This window comes from Coffea arabica, chromosome 11e (assembly GCF_036785885.1).
Source record: "Coffea arabica cultivar ET-39 chromosome 11e, Coffea Arabica ET-39 HiFi, whole genome shotgun sequence".
Classification (NCBI taxonomy): Eukaryota; Viridiplantae; Streptophyta; class Magnoliopsida; order Gentianales; family Rubiaceae; genus Coffea; species Coffea arabica.
In genome coordinates, this window is record NC_092331.1 from 48053507 (window position 1) to 48081488 (window position 27982).

The window sequence follows — 27982 nt, forward strand, 5'->3', positions numbered from 1 at the left end:
ATCAAATACATAAATTCATATCAAATTAGACAGATGATCATATGCACAAATACTCAAACCAACGTCATGTCATAACGGTATAAGGGCAAATCAAAAGTAAAGGCGATATCGTCCCAGTCTCAGTTAAATACCCCGTCTGGTCTCTCACGTCACTTACTATCCAAACTAGATATCCATTGACCTCTTGTACTCATTCTAGCCAGACAAAGCCTATTCATGGTCCCAAAATGAAAATCTCAAATACTTAACACCGTCTCAACTCTGGAGTACTCGGGCACAAGAATCTGAAATAAGACAATTCACATCTCGAGCTGGCCAGTTCCAAGAGTAAACTATCTACAATCGAGATTCCTACCTGACGTACCTATCTATGATCCTCAGATACCACGAAAAAGATTTAAAGCCTATAACATTCACAATTCAGAGCTTATGCTCGAACGAGCACTTAATCTTTCATACTTATTCACCACTTAATCCAGGCTCACTCCGCGCAGAGACCACGCGAACCTGGCTCTGATACCAACTGTGACAGCCCCACCTCCCTCTAAGGCGAACCAAAGGGTTCGGCGAACCGCCTGCCCAACTCTCGCCAGGACTCAGTCGTTCACTTCCATCCTCAATCAAAACCAGCACAAACCCATAAGAATAAACATAACAACGATCCAAAACTTAAACAAAACTTATATACATTGCTATCTCAAAAGGAAGTACAACCATCAAATATACAAAGGTTCTCAATTCGCCACACAACCAGCTCGTGCCAAGCATTAGGGCGAGAACCATTATAGAAACCAAGAGCTAGACCAAGCTAGTCTATACAGAGCTCTCGTCCTTGCTCGCCTTCCCCTGTTAAGGAAAACAAAAAAAAAAGGGATGAGCTAAAAGCTCAGTGAGGTTCCAAACACATAATCAAACAATCAATCCACTACATTAAACATAGAGCATCAATAACTCAGGAAATATTTACAATGGAGAGCTATAATAACACATTCATTAAAAGGATACGAGCTCACAGGGAGCCATTCATTCGTTCGTTCATTCGTTCTCCTGTCATTTCCCCTTATTTCTCCAATCATTTGAAAATGCATTTTTGCAAGTAAAACCCTCGTTCGTTCATTCATTTCATTCACCCCCTTCCTGGACGTTGGTCAGACTCCACCAGAATTTAAGGTAATACTCGAGCATACCACTTTTACACCTAGGGTCACCATATCGCCCGACCGAGTCCGCTTCTGGCTCGAGACGATCGGTAACGAAGGGCAGGGCCCAGTTCAGCCAAAAGGCTTACATCATGCACAACTAACGTTTCAATGATTAAATCATTGAAATTTCACATTCATTTAGGTCGAGTGCGATAAAGTACACACTCGCCTAGAAAACTCGTTTAAAATCATTGAGAGCACTTAACACTTTATCAAACAATAACATAAATCATGAAGTGAATGAAAATATAACAAACAGGGAACTCACCTATTTAAGCAAAATAACGTCCAAAGTTTCCTTCCGGATACACCCTCAAGCACCAAGGTATCCTAATATAATCAAATGAACACATTATGCTTCAACCATCAAAGATGTAAGTGAGTCAAAGACAAGTCAAATACGTACTAGTACAAAGTATAAAGATGGTTTTGGTAGTGAAAAGAGTACATTGAAACCAAAGGACATAAGTAAAATATTTGTAAAACTTAGACTCACTTGTTAAAACTTTAAAATCGCTATTTGAGTCGAAGTGGCAAAGAAAACGTAAATACCCTAGATGGTTCGCGTGGTATACTCTCTCAAGCCTTACTCAAGTCGCAAGTATATCGACCTAGTTCTCGAGCGTAAATTTGGGCAGCACGCCCTTTGTATTTACCTATTTTTCAGTCATTTATGGCTTTATTCTTTTCCTCAATCAAATCCAAAGTCATACACAAAATCATCTCATTTCAATAGCCATTCCATAGGCTCCAAGTCATACCAGTACAAAATCAAGCTAGGAGCATGTGCGGAAATGAAGGTTGAGTCAAGAAACAAAAGACAGATTTGACGTTGTTTTGCGTAACGGATACAATCGAAGCTACGCTTATCGGATTGGGGTGAAATTTATATGGTTTCGAAGCTAAGACAAAGACCTACAACTTTGATGAAGACCACTCAGTCCAGTTTGTAGTGTATCTAAGTCAAAATCTCAAATAACAGAACCAGCATCTCACATTCGGGCTTGTTGACCGCCTTATGCGTAAATGACAATAACTCAGACTACCGAAGTCCAAACGAGGTGATTCTAGGGGAGTTGGAAATATAAGACATATACCTACATTTCTTATGAAGACCTCCAAAGCCAAATCATGCATTTTCATGGTCAAAAATGGAAAACTCCACGAAAACAAAAATCTGGGCGCGAAACAGGGTTCATGGGTATTTCAGTCATTTCACATGGTACAGTGCTCGGATTAAGCTGAAATTTTGTAGGAATCTTGTTAACACCATTTAGTACAACTTTCATGTTTTAACCTAAGCCTTATTTGGCCTCTAACATGCTCAAATAAATCCGGTCAGAACAGGGCAGATTAAACCCTAAAACTGAAATTTGACTACACAAACTGAAATTTTTCATAGGAAATCACATCTAGCATATACAAGCTTCACTTCACACACAACAAGGCTATCAATCCATGGCATATGCTTAAGCATCAAATAAGGGCAGAAAATTCCCATAAAATTGAAAAATTACCATAATACTACTTTAAACCATGAAATCTTCCACAAAACTACCTATTTAACACTATAAACCACTACTATGCAATTATAAAAAAAATAAAGTGAGGTTTTCTTGGAACCTTACCTTAGAACACTAGAAAGATGGTAACTTAGTATCTTTCCTCCCAAATTGACTCCACTAAAACCTTTAATCCTTCCTAGCAAGAAGTTTTTATGGAGTAATTTACAATTTTGATGGTTGGAAATCAAGATTGGAGAAAGAAATTGATGTACAAGATGATGGATTTTCTCTCTTCTCTCCGCTCTATGGTTCGGCCAAGCAAGCAAAAGAATGAAGGAAATTTTGGTCAATTTTGATGTTTAGTAAAGGTAAAGAAGGTTTGGTCAAAGTCCACACCCAATAGGTTCATGACACTTGGCTCCTTTAATGTTTAAGCTTATCTTCTTGTCTCTCCATACTAATTAATCTAGCTAACCTCTAATTGTCTCCTAGCACCTTGTAAAATAATATCACTTAATACAAAACTCCAATGAGTTGTCAAAAATATATTGCACTTAGCACACTAGCGGGTCCCACATCCATAATACACTTCAAATTTAATATGAACTAACTTAAACTAGGAAAATGATTTGAAAACTCAAAAATCTCTGGAAAATCAATATAATAGGGTATAATGAAGAAAATGCATGCGAGAAAATAAAATAAAAATATTATGAAATAAGGAAGATTTACGGTCCTCACACTCTCTCCCCCTTAAGAAATTTCGTCCTCGAAATTTTACCTTCAGTTGCTTCAGACGAGTCCGGAACTGTTTGGTTATCCAACGCATAGGCTTTTGCCGGTACACTAGTTCGTTTCCCTCTTTCGTTCGCTTGTTTTGATTTGGCTCCATCCAGTCGCGGAGTACTACCTTCACGTGACTGTCTACTCGTACAGTTGCTAACTTGATGATCCCCATTTCTGCAAATCAAACACTTCCGCCCTTTTCGCCAACAATCGGTCTTGGTGTGATTGGCATTTCCACAGTAGCCACAAGTCAAGTGAGAAGCCATCTTTTGGCTTTCTTGAGAAATTTCCTCAGGTCCGATTTGGCTCCCTTTTGTAGACCTTTCATCTACTGCCCCTAATGTCCATGGTGGCCGGGTGAACGGTTTCACTTTCTGCACTTTAGAGGGTGTTATCGATTCACCCGGTTCCTCAACCACACTGGCCGCGGCACTTCTTTTCCGGGTTTGGGAGGCTTTTACCTGTGCCTTTGCATTCTCGATTCGTTGGGCTTTCTCAAGGGCCTCTGTAAACGTATTCACTTGAACCGCCGCTAGAGCTTCTTGAATTTCCAAATTCAATCCCTGTATAAACCGTCTCACTCTTCTCGGTTCCGTGGCTAATAATTCGGAAGCAAACTTGGATAGTTTGGTGAATTTCGTTTCGTATTCAGCCACACTTAAGGTCCCCTGGCGTAGTCCAATAAATTCATCATCCCTCCTTTCTTGGACTAAAGGTGGGAGGTACTTCTCGTTAAATTCTCTTACAAAGTTCACCCACGTCCATACAGTCCGTTCTCTTTTCCACTTTGCTCTAATCACATTCCACCATGCGCGAGCCGGCCCTTCAAACTGAAACACTGCAAAGCTCACTTGTCTCTGTTCAGTTTAGTTCAAAGCTGTGAATATATTCACCATGGCCTCTAACCACTGTTCAGCGATATCCGGATCAGGCCCTCCAGCGAATTTTGGAGGTGCAAACTTTTCAAACCTCTCAAGAGCCCGATCTTCTCCTATTTCAGGGTTTTGGGGTTGATTCACGGGCATTTGACCTTGTTGGTCCACCAACCTCGCTAAAATGTTTGTCATTTGTTGAATTGTCATTGCCATTTGGTCTCTGGCTTCAACCCTGGGTCCTTGTACTGGTTCAGCTGTTGTTTCCCTTTCTTCTATTGGCTCTTGGACTCGCTTAGTCCCACGGCCACGATCACGTCCGCGACTACGTCTTCCCTCCATATATATTTTCCCCCTCTTTTTTTTTCTTTTCCCAAAAAGATAATTTAGTGAATAAATGCAGTAAATGGACGAAAGTAATCAAATTCTAGCACACCAATACACAAATAGACATGTACACACATAACACACCAGATATCAAGAAGACAGACGATCAAATACATAAATTCATATCAAATTAGACAGATGATCATATGCACAAATACTCAAACCAACGTCATGTCATAACGGTATAAGGGCAAATCAAAAGTAAAGGCGATATCGTCCCAGTCTCAGTTAAATACCCCGTCTGGTCTCTCACGTCACTTACTATCCAAACTAGATATCCATTGACCTCTTGTACTCATTCTAGCCAGACAAAGCCTATTCATGGTCCCAAAATGAAAATCTCAAATACTTAACACCGTCTCAACTCTGGAGTACTCGGGCACAAGAATCTGAAATAAGACAATTCACATCTCGAGCTGGCCAGTTCCAAGAGTAAACTATCTACAATCGAGATTCCTACCTGACGTACCTATCTATGATCCTCAGATACCACGAAAAAGATTTAAAGCCTATAACATTCACAATTCAGAGCTTATGCTCGAACGAGCACTTAATCTTTCATACTTATTCACCACTTAATCCAGGCTCACTCCGCGCAGAGACCACGCGAACCTGGCTCTGATACCAACTGTGACAGCCCCACCTCCCTCTAAGGCGAACCAAAGGGTTCGGCGAACCGCCTGCCCAACTCTCGCCAGGACTCAGTCGTTCACTTCCATCCTCAATCAAAACCAGCACAAACCCATAAGAATAAACATAACAACGATCCAAAACTTAAACAAAACTTATATACATTGCTATCTCAAAAGGAAGTACAACCATCAAATATACAAAGGTTCTCAATTCGCCACACAACCAGCTCGTGCCAAGCATTAGGGCGAGAACCATTATAGAAACCAAGAGCTAGACCAAGCTAGTCTATACAGAGCTCTCGTCCTTGCTCGCCTTCCCCTGTTAAGGAAAACAAAAAAAAAAGGGATGAGCTAAAAGCTCAGTGAGGTTCCAAACACATAATCAAACAATCAATCCACTACATTAAACATAGAGCATCAATAACTCAGGAAATATTTACAATGGAGAGCTATAATAACACATTCATTAAAAGGATACGAGCTCACAGGGAGCCATTCATTCGTTCGTTCATTCGTTCTCCTGTCATTTCCCCTTATTTCTCCAATCATTTGAAAATGCATTTTTGCAAGTAAAACCCTCGTTCGTTCATTCATTTCATTCACCCCCTTCCTGGACGTTGGTCAGACTCCACCAGAATTTAAGGTAATACTCGAGCATACCACTTTTACACCTAGGGTCACCATATCGCCCGACCGAGTCCGCTTCTGGCTCGAGACGATCGGTAACGAAGGGCAGGGCCCAGTTCAGCCAAAAGGCTTACATCATGCACAACTAACGTTTCAATGATTAAATCATTGAAATTTCACATTCATTTAGGTCGAGTGCGATAAAGTACACACTCGCCTAGAAAACTCGTTTAAAATCATTGAGAGCACTTAACACTTTATCAAACAATAACATAAATCATGAAGTGAATGAAAATATAACAAACAGGGAACTCACCTATTTAAGCAAAATAACGTCCAAAGTTTCCTTCCGGATACACCCTCAAGCACCAAGGTATCCTAATATAATCAAATGAACACATTATGCTTCAACCATCAAAGATGTAAGTGAGTCAAAGACAAGTCAAATACGTACTAGTACAAAGTATAAAGATGGTTTTGGTAGTGAAAAGAGTACATTGAAACCAAAGGACATAAGTAAAATATTTGTAAAACTTAGACTCACTTGTTAAAACTTTAAAATCGCTATTTGAGTCGAAGTGGCAAAGAAAACGTAAATACCCTAGATGGTTCGCGTGGTATACTCTCTCAAGCCTTACTCAAGTCGCAAGTATATCGACCTAGTTCTCGAGCGTAAATTTGGGCAGCACGCCCTTTGTATTTACCTATTTTTCAGTCATTTATGGCTTTATTCTTTTCCTCAATCAAATCCAAAGTCATACACAAAATCATCTCATTTCAATAGCCATTCCATAGGCTCCAAGTCATACCAGTACAAAATCAAGCTAGGAGCATGTGCGGAAATGAAGGTTGAGTCAAGAAACAAAAGACAGATTTGACGTTGTTTTGCGTAACGGATACAATCGAAGCTACGCTTATCGGATTGGGGTGAAATTTATATGGTTTCGAAGCTAAGACAAAGACCTACAACTTTGATGAAGACCACTCAGTCCAGTTTGTAGTGTATCTAAGTCAAAATCTCAAATAACAGAACCAGCATCTCACATTCGGGCTTGTTGACCGCCTTATGCGTAAATGACAATAACTCAGACTACCGAAATCCAAACGAGGTGATTCTAGGGGAGTTGGAAATATAAGACATATACCTACATTTCTTATGAAGACCTCCAAAGCCAAATCATGCATTTTCATGGTCAAAAATGGAAAACTCCACGAAAACAAAAATCTGGGCGCGAAACAGGGTTCATGGGTATTTCAGTCATTTCACATGGTACAGTGCTCGGATTAAGTTGAAATTTTGTAGGAATCTTGTTAACACCATTTAGTACAACTTTCATGTTTTAACCTAAGCCTTATTTGGCCTCTAACATGCTCAAATAAATCCGGTCAGAACAGGGCAGATTAAACCCTAAAACTGAAATTTGACTACACAAACTGAAATTTTTCATAGGAAATCACATCTAGCATATACAAGCTTCACTTCACACACAACAAGGCTATCAATCCATGGCATATGCTTAAGCATCAAATAAGGGCAGAAAATTCCCATAAAATTGAAAAATTACCATAATACTACTTTAAACCATGAAATCTTCCACAAAACTACCTATTTAACACTATAAACCACTACTATGCAATTATAAAAAAAATAAAGTGAGGTTTTCTTGGAACCTTACCTTAGAACACTAGAAAGATGGTAACTTAGTATCTTTCCTCCCAAATTGACTCCACTAAAACCTTTAATCCTTCCTAGCAAGAAGTTTTTATGGAGTAATTTACAATTTTGATGGTTGGAAATCAAGATTGGAGAAAGAAATTGATGTACAAGATGATGGATTTTCTCTCTTCTCTCCGCTCTATGGTTCGGCCAAGCAAGCAAAAGAATGAAGGAAATTTTGGTCAATTTTGATGTTTAGTAAAGGTAAAGAAGGTTTGGTCAAAGTCCACACCCAATAGGTTCATGACACTTGGCTCCTTTAATGTTTAAGCTTATCTTCTTGTCTCTCCATACTAATTAATCTAGCTAACCTCTAATTGTCTCCTAGCACCTTGTAAAATAATATCACTTAATACAAAACTCCAATGAGTTGTCAAAAATATATTGCACTTAGCACACTAGCGGGTCCCACATCCATAATACACTTCAAATTTAATATGAACTAACTTAAACTAGGAAAATGATTTGAAAACTCAAAAATCTCTGGAAAATCAATATAATAGGGTATAATGAAGAAAATGCATGCGAGAAAATAAAATAAAAATATTATGAAATAAGGAAGATTTACGGTCCTCACACTCTCTCCCCCTTAAGAAATTTCGTCCTCGAAATTTTACCTTCAGTTGCTTCAGACGAGTCCGGAACTGTTTGGTTATCCAACGCATAGGCTTTTGCCGGTACACTAGTTCGTTTCCCTCTTTCGTTCGCTTGTTTTGATTTGGCTCCATCCAGTCGCGGAGTACTACCTTCACGTGACTGTCTACTCGTACAGTTGCTAACTTGATGATCCCCATTTCTGCAAATCAAACACTTCCGCCCTTTTCGCCAACAATCGGTCTTGGTGTGATTGGCATTTCCACAGTAGCCACAAGTCAAGTGAGAAGCCATCTTTTGGCTTTCTTGAGAAATTTCCTCAGGTCCGATTTGGCTCCCTTTTGTAGACCTTTCATCTACTGCCCCTAATGTCCATGGTGGCCGGGTGAACGGTTTCACTTTCTGCACTTTAGAGGGTGTTATCGATTCACCCGGTTCCTCAACCACACTGGCCGCGGCACTTCTTTTCCGGGTTTGGGAGGCTTTTACCTGTGCCTTTGCATTCTCGATTCGTTGGGCTTTCTCAAGGGCCTCTGTAAACGTATTCACTTGAACCGCCGCTAGAGCTTCTTGAATTTCCAAATTCAATCCCTGTATAAACCGTCTCACTCTTCTCGGTTCCGTGGCTAATAATTCGGAAGCAAACTTGGATAGTTTGGTGAATTTCGTTTCGTATTCAGCCACACTTAAGGTCCCCTGGCGTAGTCCAATAAATTCATCATCCCTCCTTTCTTGGACTAAAGGTGGGAGGTACTTCTCGTTAAATTCTCTTACAAAGTTCACCCACGTCCATACAGTCCGTTCTCTTTTCCACTTTGCTCTAATCACATTCCACCATGCGCGAGCCGGCCCTTCAAACTGAAACACTGCAAAGCTCACTTGTCTCTGTTCAGTTTAGTTCAAAGCTGTGAATATATTAACCATGGCCTCTAACCACTGTTCAGCGATATCCGGATCAGGCCCTCCAGCGAATTTTGGAGGTGCAAACTTTTCAAACCTCTCAAAAGCCCGATCTTCTCCTATTTCAGGGTTTTGGGGTTGATTCACGGGCATTTGACCTTGTTGGTCCACCAACCTCGCTAAAATGTTTGTCATTTGTTGAATTGCCGTTGCCATTTGGTCTCTGGCTTCAACCCTGGGTCCTTGTACTGGTTCAGCTGTTGTTTCCCTTTCTTCTATTGGCTCTTGGACTCGCTTAGTCCCACGGCCACGATCACGTCCGCGACTACGTCTTCCCTCCATATATATTTTCCCCCTCTTTTTTTTTCTTTTCCCAAAAAGATAATTTAGTGAATAAATGCAGTAAATGGACGAAAGTAATCAAATTCTAGCACACCAATACACAAATAGACATGTACACACATAACACACCAGATATCAAGAAGACAGACGATCAAATACATAAATTCATATCAAATTAGACAGATGATCATATGCACAAATACTCAAACCAACGTCATGTCATAACGGTATAAGGGCAAATCAAAAGTAAAGGCGATATCGTCCCAGTCTCAGTTAAATACCCCGTCTGGTCTCTCACGTCACTTACTATCCAAACTAGATATCCATTGACCTCTTGTACTCATTCTAGCCAGACAAAGCCTATTCATGGTCCCAAAATGAAAATCTCAAATACTTAACACCGTCTCAACTCTGGAGTACTCGGGCACAAGAATCTGAAATAAGACAATTCACATCTCGAGCTGGCCAGTTCCAAGAGTAAACTATCTACAATCGAGATTCCTACCTGACGTACCTATCTATGATCCTCAGATACCACGAAAAAGATTTAAAGCCTATAACATTCACAATTCAGAGCTTATGCTCGAACGAGCACTTAATCTTTCATACTTATTCACCACTTAATCCAGGCTCACTCCGCGCAGAGACCACGCGAACCTGGCTCTGATACCAACTGTGACAGCCCCACCTCCCTCTAAGGCGAACCAAAGGGTTCGGCGAACCGCCTGCCCAACTCTCGCCAGGACTCAGTCGTTCACTTCCATCCTCAATCAAAACCAGCACAAACCCATAAGAATAAACATAACAACGATCCAAAACTTAAACAAAACTTATATACATTGCTATCTCAAAAGGAAGTACAACCATCAAATATACAAAGGTTCTCAATTCGCCACACAACCAGCTCGTGCCAAGCATTAGGGCGAGAACCATTACAGAAACCAAGAGCTAGACCAAGCTAGTCTATACAGAGCTCTCGTCCTTGCTCGCCTTCCCCTGTTAAGGAAAACAAAAAAAAAAGGGATGAGCTAAAAGCTCAGTGAGGTTCCAAACACATAATCAAACAATCAATCCACTACATTAAACATAGAGCATCAATAACTCAGGAAATATTTACAATGGAGAGCTATAATAACACATTCATTAAAAGGATACGAGCTCACAGGGAGCCATTCATTCGTTCGTTCATTCGTTCTCCTGTCATTTCCCCTTATTTCTCCAATCATTTGAAAATGCATTTTTGCAAGTAAAACCCTCGTTCGTTCATTCATTTCATTCACCCCCTTCCTGGACGTTGGTCAGACTCCACCAGAATTTAAGGTAATACTCGAGCATACCACTTTTACACCTAGGGTCACCATATCGCCCGACCGAGTCCGCTTCTGGCTCGAGACGATCGGTAACGAAGGGCAGGGCCCAGTTCAGCCAAAAGGCTTACATCATGCACAACTAACGTTTCAATGATTAAATCATTGAAATTTCACATTCATTTAGGTCGAGTGCGATAAAGTACACACTCGCCTAGAAAACTCGTTTAAAATCATTGAGAGCACTTAACACTTTATCAAACAATAACATAAATCATAAAGTGAAGGAAAATATAACAAACAGGGAACTCACCTATTTAAGCAAAATAACGTCCAAAGTTTCCTTCCGGATACACCCTCAAGCACCAAGGTATCCTAATATAATCAAATGAACACATTATGCTTCAACCATCAAAGATGTAAGTGAGTCAAAGACAAGTCAAATACGTACTAGTACAAAGTATAAAGATGGTTTTGGTAGTGAAAAGAGTACATTGAAACCAAAGGACATAAGTAAAATATTTGTAAAACTTAGACTCACTTGTTAAAACTTTAAAATCGCTATTTGAGTCGAAGTGGCAAAGAAAACGTAAATACCCTAGATGGTTCGCGTGGTATACTCTCTCAAGCCTTACTCAAGTCGCAAGTATATCGACCTAGTTCTCGAGCGTAAATTTGGGCAGCACGCCCTTTGTATTTACCTATTTTTCAGTCATTTATGGCTTTATTCTTTTCCTCAATCAAATCCAAAGTCATACACAAAATCATCTCATTTCAATAGCCATTCCATAGGCTCCAAGTCATACAAGTACAAAATCAAGCTAGGAGCATGTGCGGAAATGAAGGTTGAGTCAAGAAACAAAAGACAGATTTGACGTTGTTTTGCGTAACGGATACAATCGAAGCTACGCTTATCGGATTGGGGTGAAATTTATATGGTTTCGAAGCTAAGACAAAGGCCTACAACTTTGATGAAGACCACTCAGTCCAGTTTGTAGTGTATCTAAGTCAAAATCTCAAATAACAGAACCAGCATCTCACATTCGGGCTTGTTGACCGCCTTATGCGTAAATGACAATAACTCAGACTACCGAAGTCCAAACGAGGTGATTCTAGTGGAGTTAGAAAGATAAGACATATACCTACATTTCTTATGAAGACCTCCAAAGCCAAATCATGCATTTTCATGGTCAAAAATGGAAAACTCCACGAAAACAAAAATCTGGGCGCGAAACAGGGTTCATGGGTATTTCAGTCATTTCACATGGTACAGTGCTCGGATTAAGCTGAAATTTTGTAGGAATATTTTTAACACCATTTAGTACAACATAATACACTTCAAATTTAATATGAACTAACTTAAACTAGGAAAATGATTTGAAAACTCTACTCACTTATAAAAATCTCTAAAAAATCAATATAATAGGGTATAATGAAGAAAATGCATGCGAGAAAATAAAATAAAAATATTATGAAATAAGGAAGATTTACGGTCCTCACATGAATTGAAGATGGCCTTAATTGATGAAATTCATAAATGCTGTTACCATTTTTGTGGTTCAGTGGTTTTAGTTATTTCATGAATTCTCACGAAGGTCATTTATATTTTGGTTTGATGTGTTTGCCTCCATTTTGAGATTACTTTTGTACTTGAGGGGATTTGATCATTGATGACAAAATGTATAAATGGAACTTACTTTCGTGATGGCGGATTTATTGTGTGAAATTAGCTTCCCTTTGCTTTGGATACTAATGCATATATTTGATTAGCAAAGATTAGCTCATTTCATGTTTTTATCCCTTGAACATTGTATGGTTCCGCATGCTTGATCATTTTTCCTTTTTCCTTGAATTGCATGTTTTTGTTGATTGCAACATTTTATTTTTAAGAAATTTATTTGTTTTGATTTTGTCTTTTTCAGGGTGCAATAAGTGAACTCTCCATTCTTTCTCAAATACGGTTGGAAATTCATCACTTGGACATGGATTCGGATTGCGCAAGTTCAATTTAGCAGTATTTTCTTTTACTCTTTATTTATTTTCCTTTTCTCACATTGAGGATAATGTGAAGTTTAAGTGTGGGGGAGGAAATATTTGAACTTGCATTTTAAGGCTATGTGATGATATTTTGTGGATTTAAATGCTTAGAAATGTTGGAATTGTGTTTGAAATGCTTGTCATGTGGATAATTTGCTAGAAAATAGGTTTGTTGGCAGAGAGTTTTCATCAATTTATAAGGAGAAACTCTGTAAAAATTTTGCTAAAATCTTTTCCAGTATTTCACTATGGCCCAAAAGTTCTTCAAATTTTTGCATTTTCATTCAAAAAGGGCTAATTTGTTCCAACTTTAAATGTTTAAATTCTTCCAATTGTTGAAACTTTATGTGTATTTTGGAAAGTTTAGTCCTCATTTAACTTGAAAATGGTTATTATGCAATTAGGATTTTTACATTTTAGAAAGTATATTTGGTAAGGTGAAGAAAATTATGCTTATAATTTTACATGTTTAATGAGATTTCTTCTATTTACTTAATTTTGCAAGTAAGCAATTGATATAGTCAATAAAAGCTATACTCCTCCTTTGATTTAATTTTCTATGAGGAAAAATCTATTTATTTTCTGATAAAAAAAAGAAAAAAAAGAGAAAAAAAGAAGAAAAGAAAGTAAATAAAAATTGTTCTATTCCAATGATTCTCGTACCAAGTAACTGGGAGAGTTGGCATCTACAAATGTCGACATTCGCGTAAAAAGGTATTTGAATTAAGAGTATGCATAGCAACTTGAATAAGTGAAATGTCGAGTAACCGGAGATCTTCACCTAAAAGTGTCGATTTTCGCGTAAAAAGACATTTTCACTATTTAAGTAAAATTAGTATGAATAAATCCCTCTTAGTTGTAAAATTTTGAGAAAAAAATGATTATAGGAGGAGGAATGCTATAAATTGACTATGTGATTTGTTTATTTGTGAAATTAAGTTAGGGTGAGAGATTAAATTTAACTTGTTAAATTAGGGTATAATTATCTTTCCTTTACTTGATATTATGAGTATTTAGTGTAATTAGAATAACTGTATAATGATTATTTTCCAGGTCTTGAGGAATTAAATTTGACAATAGTGCGTATATTGTTTCATCTCTTGAATCAATGTAGTTGATTATGTGTGGATTGCTTGAGGACAAGCAATTATTTAAGTGCGGGGGAGTTTGATAAGCAACTAATTTACGTAATAATTGTATGATATTTTATATTATTTTTATTCACTTTGGGTATATTATTGGAAGAAAATGAATGATTTTGGCTATAATTGGTGAAAAATACTTTGAAGTGATTAAATGAGGTTTTTATCACTTTCTACTTGGATTTTGTGTATTTTGACAGTTTTGACACATTTTCGTATTTCAGCTATAATTTGAGCTACAATAATCGGATTGGGATGATTATTAAATCCATTTGAAGATAAGAGATAGATATATAACTTTGATGAAGACATCTGAATCCAGTTTGAAGGTTTTCCAGGTCAAAAAGCCGAATAACAGTAGCAAATTTGTATTGGTCGAAGCTGGAACAGGGCAGTGAGCAGTCAAGGGTATTTCAGTCATTTCTCAGCCTACACAGATCCAAATGAGGTTATTCTTGTTGCATTGGAAAGATAACTCAAAGGGCTACAAGTTTTATGTTTTGATCAAGAGCTAAATCAGCTTTTATCATCAAGAAAAGTTCAGTTGAAATTGATGCAAAATTGGAGCAGAACTGGAAATTGAACCAGAAGTGACCAAATGATCACTGTAGCAATCCGGCCGGATTTCTGGCCGGATTGTGGTCAGAAAAAGGCTGCTCTGTATGCGGAAAACTCAATTTCAGTCCCACCAACTCACATGCGTTGCTAGACATGTGAGAAACATTCCCAGCTGTAAAAGGAAGATGGAGGCCTAATTTCTTGACCAATTTTCATCATTAAATAGCCAAATTCATTGCAAGAGAAGGGATGGGAGACCATAGAAGAAAAATAGAGAGGAGATACGGGAGAAAGCTTGGAGTGCAGAAATGTAGCTCTTTTATCTTCCTAGTGTTTGATAGAGCAGTTATTTGGCACATTTTGCATTGTCATCTTGTCCTAATTTTGGCTATTCATGGTGCTAAGAAATGGAATTTCGCTCATTTTTTATATTTGTGTGAATTGTAGGTGGTTAGCATTAAAAATGATATATCGAGGTAAATTTCCAGAAGACCTTTCATTTCAGGGCGTGGCCACGCTAGACAAGGTAGACGTTACCGAAAAGCCGGACCCCGGTCCACGTGAACCTGAAGCGTGGGATCAGCGCCCCTTTGGCAAAAGCCTCCTCCTGGGAGGTGACGGGTGTTTACTATAAGTGCAAGTTTAATTCCGAATTATACCCGTTTTTCTGCAAGTATACAGGCCAAAATCGTAATATTGGGTATGTATCGGGTCGATCCCACGAGGAGCAATTAAAACAATTATTAGATACTAATTTACTCTATTATTTAGACGCACAATAAAATTAAGCAGAAAATTTAGAATTAAATTCAACTACAAGAGTTCTTAACTAGAAAATTGCAATATCTCAAGGGGAGTAGAATTCACTAAATATTAAGATCTAGGGATGTAGATTCCACTTATGACACAAAAGATCTAAAATGAATTAATTCAACACTTGTTACTACTCTTGTTTAACCAATGATTCATTTCCAGAAATACCAAAATCACATTCTCATGATAATAATGGGTTAAAACAGATTAGTTTGTCCTAATCTCTTGGTAATACTAAATCTGCTCTTATTCACACATGAAATGCAAATTTCATCCACTTGAATGTATTTCTATTCTCATGAATATACAACTCAAGTTCTACTTGTGTCATTCCATTATTTTTACCATTTCTTAATGAATAAAAACAACTATAAACCTGTTATTGGTGATCAAACAACAACAAGTAATCAAGCATACACAAGTAGACAAGTTAATACAACATATAACAAGAATGAATAACAATCAATTCATATCATTTGGCCATAAGCTTCATCTACTCCCTAGATAAAGAAAATTAGCTACTCATGAATGATAAAACACTCATAACTTCATTAATGTAAATCATCATGAATTACAAATACAAGAGGAGTAAAGAAAGCCTTAGCCAAGATATGGTGAAGCCTTCAAAAATCTTCTTTGTTCTTCAACTTAGATGATTACACAATGAGATCCCAATTTTTCTTGCAATTCCTAGGTAGAGAGAATATGTTTTTCTGTAAGAAGCTAAGCTACGAATGAATATCCAGACCTCTCCCTATATCTCTGCATAAAAAACACTCAAAAGGCTTCTTTTTCCAAGTCAAATTCCAACTTTTGATTCCCCAAATCTAACTTTGTTATAATTGTCAATAACCAATGTTTTTGACTTGAAAATAAGCCACCTTTGCCCTTTTGACTTCTGAAGCATGTGCACCGGATTCCCTTGCATCTTATAGCTGGAAAGTGGTATGAACACAAGAGAAAATAGCTGAGCAATTTGCAGAATTTTGGCTACAAAACGCGCTTACACAAAACGCGGCTACAACTCGCGTTTTTTGTACTCGCGTTTTCACTTTGACCTTATTTCAACTGCGATTTTCTCCATGATACAGGCCGAACTGGTTTTTGTGTAAAACACCAAAGTTGTAACCCTTTGAGTTAGCTTTCCAATGCTTTAAAAATCATCCAAATCAGAGTTTTGTAGCCTGAGATATGATCGAAATACTGAAGCGTGTCAAAACTGTCTTGAAGTGCAATTCTTCATTTGAACGTTTTTCACTTCATTTTTCTTTTCACCACTTAATTTCATCACCAAATCTCTATTTTTCACCTCATTTGCCATCCTTTGGTGATTGAGTCATCATTCCTGCATAAAAATGAAGGTTTTACCATTAAAATCACTAAAAATGCAATATTATCCACTTTTACCAAAAATATATAATTTTACCAAAAACCTCTTTATTTTAATTATAAAACTAAATAATCAACTCAAAATTAACTAATAAAATGCACTTAAAATAACGTAAAATAAACTCTTATCAGGAGGAATACTACTGATGGCAGATATAAAAAGGAGGAAAAAGCAAGATACGGGGGGATCACTTCTTTTAGCTTTAGTTTTACTTTTTGCAATTTTTGGGGTTAGACGTTTTTCTTTTGTTTCTTCTGCGGCTTTGGGTCAGACATTGGAGACTTTCTTCTTTTCTGTAGTTTTTGGCTTTATGCGACTCTGACTCTTGAATTTGTTCCTTCCGCCTGTGACAATTCTTCGTGGCTCTCTGCTTTGAGATTGCGGCTCCAAAACGAATGCGAAGTCAGGGCCCCCTCGGTTGTTCCTTCAATTAATTACCTTCCCAATTCTTCGGCAGTTAATTGAATGAACTCAATTAAATCACGCGGGATTGACGCGATGAGGAGCGGCTAATTTTCTCCTCTACCCAAAGGTTGACGCGAGGGCGCGGTCCATAATATCTGTGAGATCTAATCGAATCTTCATTATTTCTTCCAATTTACTGCTATTCGTGCGTTTCCTGGCTTAATTGTTCATGGGTATTTTATTAATTGAATATCAACGGCCGGGTATTTGATTTAATTTAATAGCCTACTGTCACATTAACTAAATTGAATCCGTAATTGTTTTTTTAGTTGATACCTAGTGACAACCACTATAATTGGCTTTATGTTGGGGAAACGTAAGATCTAACTTAAATAAATCCTCTTAGCGTGTTTATTAGTTAGGGTTGGGTTCTTCTAGCTTTAATGCAATTGGGTAATTAAATTCCTACGGTCGTACCTAGGGTTGTTATCTGGTTAGGGAAGCAGTCAATGGTCGTACCTTGACTGTCGAAAAGGTAAGGAAGAACTGGTTGTCAGAGCTTGTTGATAACTATAACCAACCTAGTGATGAATGGATGAAATATCTTTGCATCGATGATCATTTAATTGAACCGTGCCTGAACAGTTGATCCTTTGGGTAGAATTTTATTAATTGCTACTTTTAGTAACTTGTGCTTTGTGAATTAGTTTCGAACCTAGTTTGCTTTATTTTTATTCTTATTTTTTTTTATTTGCCTCCCATTAAAAATCCCCCAATTTATTCTATTGGTTTGGAAAGAAATAATTTCCTACCCGCTCCCTGTGGAATCGACCCTACTTGCTATTGTACGCAAAATTAATATTTGTATAGACAAATCTAGTATATCGGATCAAGCAAACTCTTCGGGAACAGGGTGAATCAAGTAACCCATTGCACACCTAGGGTCCCTACTCCAGTACTTGGATTTGCTCTATAATTAATTGTGGTGGTAGTTAGGACTTTTTAGTAATTATTATTGTACAGGTTCAGCACCTGTTAATTTTTGGCGCCGTTGCCGGGGAGCTGGCGTTTGGATTATTTGTTTCTTTTCAAATTCAGCTTTCATTTTTTTTTTATTCTTCTTGGTATTTTTACTAGTTTATGCCTAGTTCTTCTCGCACAGGTGAATTGATATACGACCCTGAGGTTGAGAAGATAGCGCGTAGGCGGAGCCAAGAGACCAAGAGACGAAAAGAAGGGCACTCGTTTATTGCAAACGAGTCAGTAGAATATGAAGTAAGTATGGCCAACACTCAAACATTAAGGGAGCTGGCTGCCCCGGAGCTAACTCATCAGCCCTTATGCATCACATTCCCCACTTTGGCTGAGAATACTGCTTTCGAACTGAATTCGGGGTTGATTCACCTCTTACCTTCTTTCCATGGTCTCTCTGGTGAAGAACCCCACAAACATGTCAAGGAATTCGAGGTGGTTTGCTCTAGTATGAAACCTCCTGGGGTCACTGAGGAGCAGATAAGACTTAGAACTTTCCCCTTCTCTCTCAAGGATGCAGCAAAAGATTGGCTATACTACCTACCAGCGGGTAGTATTACCACATGGGCACAGTTGAAAAAGAAATTTTTGAAAAAATTCTTCCATGCATCCCGGGCTGCAAGTTTGAGGAAGGAGATCTGCAGCATTAAACAGTATCCCGGTGAGTCCTTGTATGAATACTGGGAAAGGTTTAACAAGTTGTGCACTAGATGCCCGCATCATCAAATTAGTGAACAACTGTTAATCCAATACTTCTATGAAGGGCTCCAATCAACCGATAGGAGTATCATTGACGCTGCGAGTGGGGGAGCACTGGCAAACAGGACACCGAAGGAAGCGTGGGAGCTTATCGAAGCCATGGCAGAGAACTTCCAGCAATTTGGCTTCCGTGAGAGCAACCCTCCCCGTAGAGTCAACGAGGTAGAGACTTCATCCATACAGCAGCAACTGTCAGAGTTGACGTCTGTTGTTAGGCAATTAGCCATGAGAGACACGCCGCAAGCAAAGGTGTGTGGAATCTGCACTAGCATGGACCACTGCACGGACACGTGCCCCATTTTGCAAGAGGACGGGGCGGAACAGGTAAACATGGCCGGAGGCGTGCCCGCGCCCCTCAGGCAGTATGACCCGTACTCCAACACATACAACCCCGGTTGGAGAGACCATCCCAATTTCAGTTATGGAAACCGACCGCAAAATTCACTCTCCAATCGTCCACCAGGGTTTCAGCAACCATGGCAACCGAAACCCCAACCTTCATCCTCCAACACAGGGAGTTCTTTGGAGGATATTGTCAAAAGTCTGGCTACTACTACCTCCCAGATCCAGCAAGAGACAAGATAGCTCCAGCAGGAGACCAGATTATTGACCTCGAATATAGCTCAGTTCCAGCATGACACCAAAACAGGCATGAAAGACATGGAGACTCGTATGAGTCAAATGGCAACTGCCATTAATCGCCTGGAGTCCCACGTCTATGGAAAATTACCATCGCAATCTGAGGCAAACCCCAGAAATGTAAGTGCCATGACATTAAGGAGTGGCAAGGAAGTGGAGGGGCCAAAGGTCACGAACTTGAAGAGTAAAAGTGAAGACGAGATCGAGAAGGAGATGGATGAAGAATGACACATTCGTGGAGATCCTGAGATAACTCGTACACCATCAATACCCGTTAAATATAATTTACCCCCTTTCCCATGCAGGTTGGCAAAGACGAAAAAGACAGAGAAGGAAAAAGAGATCCTGGACGTATTCTGGAAAGTGGAGATCAACATCCCCTTGTTAGAAGCAATTAAGCAAGTGCCGAAATACGCGAAATTTCTCAAGGACTTATGCACTCATAAGAGGAAATTGAGAGGGGATGAAAGAGTAGCGGTGGGAGAAAACGTATCAGCCATTCTCCAAAGAAAGCTCCCACCCAAGTGTGGAGATTCAGGTATGTTCACGATCCCATGCAAAATAGGAAATACACCGATTAGAAAAGCAATGTTAGATTTAGGGGCGTCAATTAATGTGATGCCAAAGACCATTTTTGCTTCTCTGAACCTTGGGCCACTAAAAGAAACAGCCATCATAATCCAACTAACTGATCGCACAAATGCTTATCCAGAGGGGCTAGTTGAGGATGTTTTGGTTCAGGTAAATGAATTAGTCTTTCCTGCAGACTTTTATATCTTGGATATGGGAGATGAGAAATCATTAAATCCATCGCCTATCTTGTTGAGTAGACCGTTTCTTAGCACTGTCAGGACCAAAATAGATGTGAATGGGGGTACTTTATCAATGGAATTTGATAGTGAAACTGTGAATTTTAACATTTTTTAGGCAATGAAATATCCAGAGGAATCTAACTCAGTCTTCGCTTTGAGTGTTATTGAGCCGTTTGTGCAAGAAACTTTTGAATTGGATGGTGAAGATGCATTAGAAGTGGCCCTAACCAAGTATCTTGAGTTGGGTGTGACTCTTGATGTGGACATGAGGAATGAGCTACACCACACAGTTGAAGCCCTGCACTCACTTCCAACCGTACCTCCAAGGCACGAGCTTACTTCTCTTTTTGTGCTAGAGGCTCAGACAAAGTCGCTTCCTTTAGTTGTGCAGGCACCGGAGTTAGAGCTCAAACCCCTCCCGAAGCATTTGAAGTATGTATTCCTGGGAGACAGAGAGACACTTCCTGTGATTATCTCTGCTCATCTGTCTCTAAGTCAGGAGGAAAGACTGGTGCGACTCCTTAGAGATCACAAGGAGGCAATCGGGTGAAGCATAGCCGATATAAAAGGGATAAGCTCGTCCTTGTGCATGCATCGGATAAGACTCGAGAATGATGCAAAACCGGTGAAGCAAGCACAGCGAAAACTGAATCCCTTAATTATGGAGGTTGTGAAGAAGGAGATACTCAAACTCCTGGAGGTAGGGATCATTTTCGCCATTTCAGACAGTCCCTGGGTGAGCCCAGTTCCGGTGGTCCCGAAGAAAGCGGGAGTAACCGTAGAGGAGAACCAGGAGGGTGACATGGTTCCGGTTAGGAAAGCTATTGGCTGACGTCAGTGCATCGACTACCGGAGGCTAAATTCTGTGACTAAAAAGGACCATTTCCCCCTCCCTTTTATTGATCAGATGGTAGAACGATTAGCGGGTCGTGTTTACTATTGTTTCTTGGATGGCTTTTCAGGTTACTTTCAGATCGCGATAGCACCAGAAGACCAGGAATAAACTACATTCACATGCCCATTCGGTACATTCGCTTACTGTCGGATGCCTTTCGGTCTCTGCAATGCTCCAGCAACCTTTCAAAGGTGTATGGTAAGTATTTTCTCCGAGTATGTAGAAAAAATTATTGAGGTGTTCATGGATGATTTTAGTGTATACGGGAATAGTTTTGATGAATGTCTTGATAATTTAGCTCTAATTTTAAAAAGATGCATAGAGACGAATTTGGTTCTTAACTGGGAGAAGTGTCACTTTATGGTAGAACATGGCATTGTCTTAGGGCACGTTGTGTCGGCTAAGGGGATAGGGGTAGACAAAGCTAAAATAGATCTTATTTCTGCTCTGCCTTACCCCGTTTGTGTACAGGAAGTACGTTCCTTTTTAGGCAATGCAGAATTTTACAGGAGGTTCATCAAGGATTTCTCAAAGATTGGAGCACCCCTGTTCAAGTTGCTGCAAAAGGATGTGATATTTGATTTCACCAATGAATGCAAGATGGCTTTTGATAAACTAAAGGAATCGTTGACATCGCCGCCTGTCATTCAACCTCCGGATTGGAGCCTTTCGTTTGAGATCATGTGTGACGCGAGCGATTATGCCGTGGGAGCCGTGTTGGGGCAAAGGATAGGAAAAGCGGCACACGCAATCTACTATGCATCGAGAGCATTAAGTGGAGCCCAACTAATTACTCCATGACGGAGAAAGAACTATTAGCAGTCGTTTTTGCACTAGAGAAATTTAGATCATATTTATTGGGTGCAAAAGTAATTGTTTTCTCTGATCATGCAGCCCTGAGGTACCTGCTGGCGAAGAAGGATGCAAAACCGAGGCTGATCAGGTGGATCTTGCTCCTGCAAGAGTTCGATCTAGAGATCAAGAACAAGAGCGGGGCCGAGAATTTGGTGGCTGACCATTTGAGCCGGTTGCTCACAAATCAAGAGGATCTACCGTTGAGAGAATCATTTTCTGAGGAGCAATTATTAGCCATGGATTCGTCAATACCTTGGTACGCTGATATTGTCAATTTTTTGGTAACGAATCAATTGCCTGCAGGTTGGTCAAAAGCTAAGAGAGAAAAATTGAAGAGTGATGCCAAGCACTATATCTGGGATGACCCGTACCTGTGGAGGCAATGCGCGGACCAAATGGTAAGAAGGTGTGTAAGTGCAAGTGAGTTCCAGCCTATTTTGACCTTTAGTCATTCATTTGCATGTGGAGGGCATTTTGGTCCAAAGCGGACGGCTCGTAAGGTGTTAGAAAGTGGTTTCTATTGGCCTACTCTTTTTAAGGATGCATATTTGTTCTGCAAATCTTGTGATAAGTGTCAAAGGGTGGGGAATATCTCTCGTAGAGACCAAATGAGTCAAACCCCCATATTATTTGTTGAAATTTTTGATGTCTGGGGCATAGATTTCATAAGTCCCTTTCCCTCATCCTTTGGTTTTCTATATATTATACTTGCTGTCGATTATGTTTCCAAATGGGTGGAGGCGAAGGCCACCCGGACTAATGATTCGAGAGTGGTTGCAGAGTTTATAAAATCTAACATTTTTGTTCGTTTTGGAATGCCGAGAGCTATAGTGAGTGACAGGGGCACCCATTTTTGCAATAAGACAATCACTGCATTGTTTCGTAAGTATGGCGTGCTCCATAAAGTGTCCACTCCATATCATCCGCAGACGAACGGTCAGGCCGAAGTATCGAATAGGGAAGTTAAGTCAATCTTGGAGAAGATGGTGCGGCCTGATAGGAAAGACTAGAGCTTGAAGCTGGAAGATGCTCTCTGGGCTTACCGCACCGCATACAAAACACCAATTGGGATGTCCCCATACAGGTTAGTCTTTGGTAAGCCGTGTCACCTCCCAGTGGAATTTGAACACCGAGCGTTCTGGGCGCTTAAACAGTGTAACATGGACCTTATGGAGGCCGGAGGGCAGAGAAAGCTCCAATTGCAAGAGTTGGAGGAGCTAAGGCATGAAGCTTATGAGAACGCTGCAATTTATAAGGAGAAAAGCAAAATTTTTCATGACCAACAAGTTTCAAGAAAGTCATTTGTCGTAGGGCAAAAAGTCCTACTCTATCACTCGAGACTTGAGCTTTTTCCTGGTAAGCTGCGTTCCCGTTGGATTGGTCCATTTGTTGTTTCTAATATTTTTCATTTTGGTGCAGTGGAAATCCAAAGTCTTAAGACAGAGAAAAGGTTCGTAGTCAATGGTCACCATCTAAAGCTTTATTATGAAGGGTTTAATAGTGAGCAAGTGGAGGTTCTATTCCTTGATAATCAAAGTGGTGAAGTCTAAACAATTGAAGGCCATGTCTAGCCAAAAACATTAAAAAAAGGCGCTGCTTGGGAGGCAACCCAAGGATTACAGTATTAGTTGTGATCATTCTTCATTACTTCGCGATTTTTCAGTTTTATTTTTCAGTTTTGATTGTTTTTGTAGTGATAGACAGAAGAATAGGTGTTCCAAGGCGTGCCCGCGCCTTGACAAAAAATTCGTTTGAGTATCATTAGGATGCGATGGTCAGAAGACCAGGTCCTCCAAGGCGTGCCCACGCCTTCTAATCCTTCAGATAGCGAAAGTCAAAAAAAAAAAAATTGACCAAGACCCTACTTCTTCCACTTTTCCTTCTTCTTTGACCGGTCTTGGCCTTTATCCTCCAAATTTCTTTTTGCTACGCTGCAACAACTCCTTCTCCCTGTTTTGGTCAAGCCGTCGCCGCTGCTGCCGTCGCGCGCCTCTGCTCTCTTCAGCGCCGCGCGGCCCCCATCTCGCGTCGTACCACCACCCGCCTGTGCAGCCCAGTACGCCTACGCCCAGATCCAGCTACCTGCGCAGCACAACCCCTGCTCTCCTCAGCAACAGGCACGCTCAGCCAAGCGCGCGACCTCCACAGCGCGCGAGCAGCCCCAGCAGCGCGCTGATTACCTCCTGCACGGCTGCCCGTGAGCCAAGCGCGCGACCAGCTGCCTGTGTGCGAGTCCTCAGCGCGTGCCCTCGCGCGCGACCCCCTGCCTGCGCACGACCACCGCGCCTGTTCCACGCTCAGCCCGTGCACCCGACCAGCCACCAGCTCTCTTTTCTCCGCCATTTTCCTCTCTAGCGTGGACCAAGAGTAAAAGTGGTACCCCTATTTGCCTCTCTTGTTGACTTAATGACTTCGATTTGGGACTTTTAATTGCTAAATTTTTGCCTCCTGTCGGGTTGACATACCTGTTGATTTTGGTTGGGGGACCATTTGACTGTTGCCTGGACGTGGGAGACGTCATATCTGCCTTTTGTTGATTATCAATTTGGGATACATTTGTGGGCTCTGGTGTTTTTGATATTGACTATTATTGACTGCTAGTGCAATTTTTGAGGTGTTGGTGCTGTTTTCTTTATTGTTGTCTACCACGTGACGCCAGTAGGGAATTCTTGTGTTTGTTGACTTGTCGTTGGTTGTTGAGGTAATTGTGTTCCCTCTTTGCTATTAGACGACTGTAGTTGCATATTAACTGTTAAGTGTGGTCCCCTGTTTGCTTTTGGGTAATTGATTAACTGTCTCTGGGCTGATTTACACCTTGCCTGTGGTATCCGAATGCCCCCGAAACAGGCAACAATTGCTGGGCCATCTGGGTCCCAACCTCGTAAGAGGCGAGCACCGGTTCAACCCCCCATTCGGTCCCGTTTGGGTCTGAATAAGAGCACTATGTCTCCTGGGGAATGGGGGGAACCGGTCACTAACCTTACAAGGCCGCAACAGGACCGGTTCAATAACTTGGTCCACCGTCCTTTTGCCCCCTGTAAGTGTTTCCATGCTCCAACCCTGGACCATTTGCAAATTGCGCGAGAAGTTGAACAGTTGTTCTCGGCAATAGGTTGGGGGAAGTACCTGACCATTGATTACCCTACGTTTGAGGAGCTGTGTTGTGAATTCTTCTCCACTTTCGAGTTCATCGTCAATGAATTCATCACTCTGGATGAGCCGGAGATTGTTAAATTTCGACTAAGAGGGATCCAGTATGGTATGTCCATTAATGAGTTTAATCTGACTTTGGGGTTTGTTGGTGAGGGTACCATTGCTTCCGGAGCATATATAAACAGTGCGTGTGACTACACCCGACCGTTTTCGACTGACCACATTGACATTTGGAGGGAGTGGTCCACAGATCGTCAAGTTTACAATCCGAGTCAGTCCAAGGCCTCTCATTTGAAGGATCCGGTCTTAAAGGTCATCCACAGGTTCCTGGCTATCAATTTCTCGGGGCGGAAAGATTCTTCCGGCACTCTTACCAAGGCAGAATTTTATTTCCTTTGGTGCATGCGCAACAATGTTCCGGTTAATTTTGGATGTTGGGTAGCCACTCAAATGCAAACAGTCATCCAGAAGCGCAATAAACCGATCATTGTGGGCTCACTCATTACCCACTTGGCCATTCGATTGGGTTTGCTTGACCTCGACAAACCGCACAACTTCGCTCTAGCTCGGGAAATTGAGCCTCTGGATTTGCGCAGTTTGGAGCGGATGGGGATTATTTTCAAGGTGGGGGATGCCTATCAATTTACGCCCCCTGGCGAGGGCGGGCCACGACCTCGGGTGCCTCCAACTGCACCCTCCACTGACTCTCCACCCCATCCGGATCAGGCGGGTCCGTCCTCCTATCATGCTCCCCCTGCTTGGGAGTCCCAATATCACTCTCTCCATGAGTCTATCCATGCGCTAGGGGGGCGAGTTGATGGACTAGAGGACCGTCTTAGAGCACTACAGGTATTCGCCCGTATTCAGACAGAGAATCAAGCGGCTTTCTATGCTCATATTGGATTCCGACCACCACATCCTCCGCCTCCTTAGGCTCTCGCTGCACCGCCCCAGTAGTCAGGGAAGTTTTGCTCCATTTTTCTTTGCACTTTATTTATCCTTGCTACATTGGGGGCAATGTAGGTTTTAGGTGTGGGGGGGATGGTTTCTATTATTTCTCTCTACAAAAAAAAAAAAAGAAAAAAAAAGAAAAGGGGGGTAGTTAGTTGACTTTTTGTTTGCTATGATGAATTTTACAATCACAGTGCTTGGGTGTGTGGTTAATTATACTAGCTATGCATTTTTGTCTTCCCTTGACTGTGTTGTTAGATATTGAGTATACGGGACTTGACCCATTCTTGGAAACTCTTGTGAGCTTTTGAGCCATGTATGAGCACACTATTCTTATTTGCTTTATTTTTGTTTGATTGAGTGGGTATCACACATGGTATTGGCATTCTAGAATTTGCTATTTTATGCATGTCAAGGCTATATTTTGTTGAACTAGATGCATTGAAAATGAAGAGGGCATTTAGGATTCAACCCTCTTTAGCTGTCTCAAAATCAAGCCCCCATCCTATCTTCCAATAGTGAACCAATTTGAGCTTGTATCCGTCGAGTTGTTGTCATCTATGTGAGCACCCAAGACCTCTTTAGACTTTCTTGTTCACCCCTGTGTTGTAAAGGTATGTCTAAAATTCATTACTTATACAAGGCAAATAAATCTATGGTCGCAAGTGTTTCAGAGTAGATGCTGTATGGTGATGTTCCTGTATATCTGAGATCGGAAAAAAAAAAGAGGCTTGTGAACAGAAGACTCCAGCCTACAAGGCGTGCCCACGCCTTGCAAGCCGTCTAAAAAAGAAAAAAAAAAGAGAAAAAAAAATTCGCGACACTTGCACAGTGTGTACAGCAAATGAAAACTGCCTTGTTTGATATGGTGGGTTTCGGACATTCTCTTGACTCATTATCCCCTATTTTTACCTTCTTATCCCACCTTTCACCTGAACCCCATTACAACCCTATCGAAGTCCTTTGATTTATGTATTTAGTTTACTTTTGAGTGGTGGAGATGCGATAAATGTGCAAGCCTATGGTAATGGCATTCCGTGATGTTGATTTGAGCGTCCCTAGTATTCATATATTTTCTTTGACTTACAACCTGTCCGGTGTATTCTCATTTTGGCGACACGGTCAGGGATCTGAGGTGCTTGTGTTAGTATAGTTTATTGCATGACCTTTGCTCTCTCGGTTGCACTTCTGAGCTCCGAAATGCTTGAGGGCAAGTATTGTCTAGGTGTGGGGGGATTTGATAGAACAGTTATTTGGCACATTTTGCATTGTCATCTTGTCCTAATTTTGGCTATTCATGGTGCTAAGAAATGGAATTTCGCTCATTTTTTATATTTGTGTGAATTGTAGGTGGTTAGCATTAAAAATGATATCTCGAGGTAAATTTCCAGAAGACCTTTCATTTCAGGGCGTGGCCACGCCAGACAAGGTAGACGTTACCGAAAAGCCGGACCTCGGTCCACGTGAACCTGAAGCGTGGGATCAGCGCCCCTTTGGCAAAAGCCTCCTCCTGGGAGGAATACTACTGACGGCGGATATAAAAAGAAGGAAAAAGCAAGATTCGGGGGGATCACTTCTTTTAGCTTTAGTTTTACTTTTTGCAATTTTTGGGGTTAGACGTTTTTCTTTTGTTTCTTCTGCGGCTTTGGGTCAGACATTGGAGACTTTCT

At 40.5% G+C, this 27982-nt stretch overlaps 2 protein-coding genes and 1 non-coding gene across 3 annotated transcripts; 2 read left to right on the top strand and 1 right to left on the bottom strand.

Annotated features, from left to right (window-relative positions):
* The first annotated feature begins 18356 nt into the window (after positions 1-18356).
* Positions 18357-19592, top strand: LOC113693049 (uncharacterized). Its single transcript, XM_027211634.2, has one exon. It carries the CDS (start codon positions 18357-18359, stop codon positions 19590-19592), a length of 1236 nt encoding a protein of 411 aa, XP_027067435.2.
* Positions 18870-18976, bottom strand: LOC113694437 (small nucleolar RNA R71). Its single transcript, XR_003449387.1, has one exon. It is a non-coding gene; the product is annotated as a small nucleolar RNA R71 (small nucleolar RNA).
* A 3776-nt stretch (positions 19593-23368) lies between the features above and the next one.
* Positions 23369-23758, top strand: LOC113693048 (uncharacterized). Its single transcript, XM_027211633.1, has 2 exons — positions 23369-23564; positions 23628-23758. Exons 1-2 carry the CDS (start codon positions 23369-23371, stop codon positions 23756-23758), a joined length of 327 nt encoding a protein of 108 aa, XP_027067434.1.
* Positions 23759-27982: the final 4224 nt, after the last annotated feature.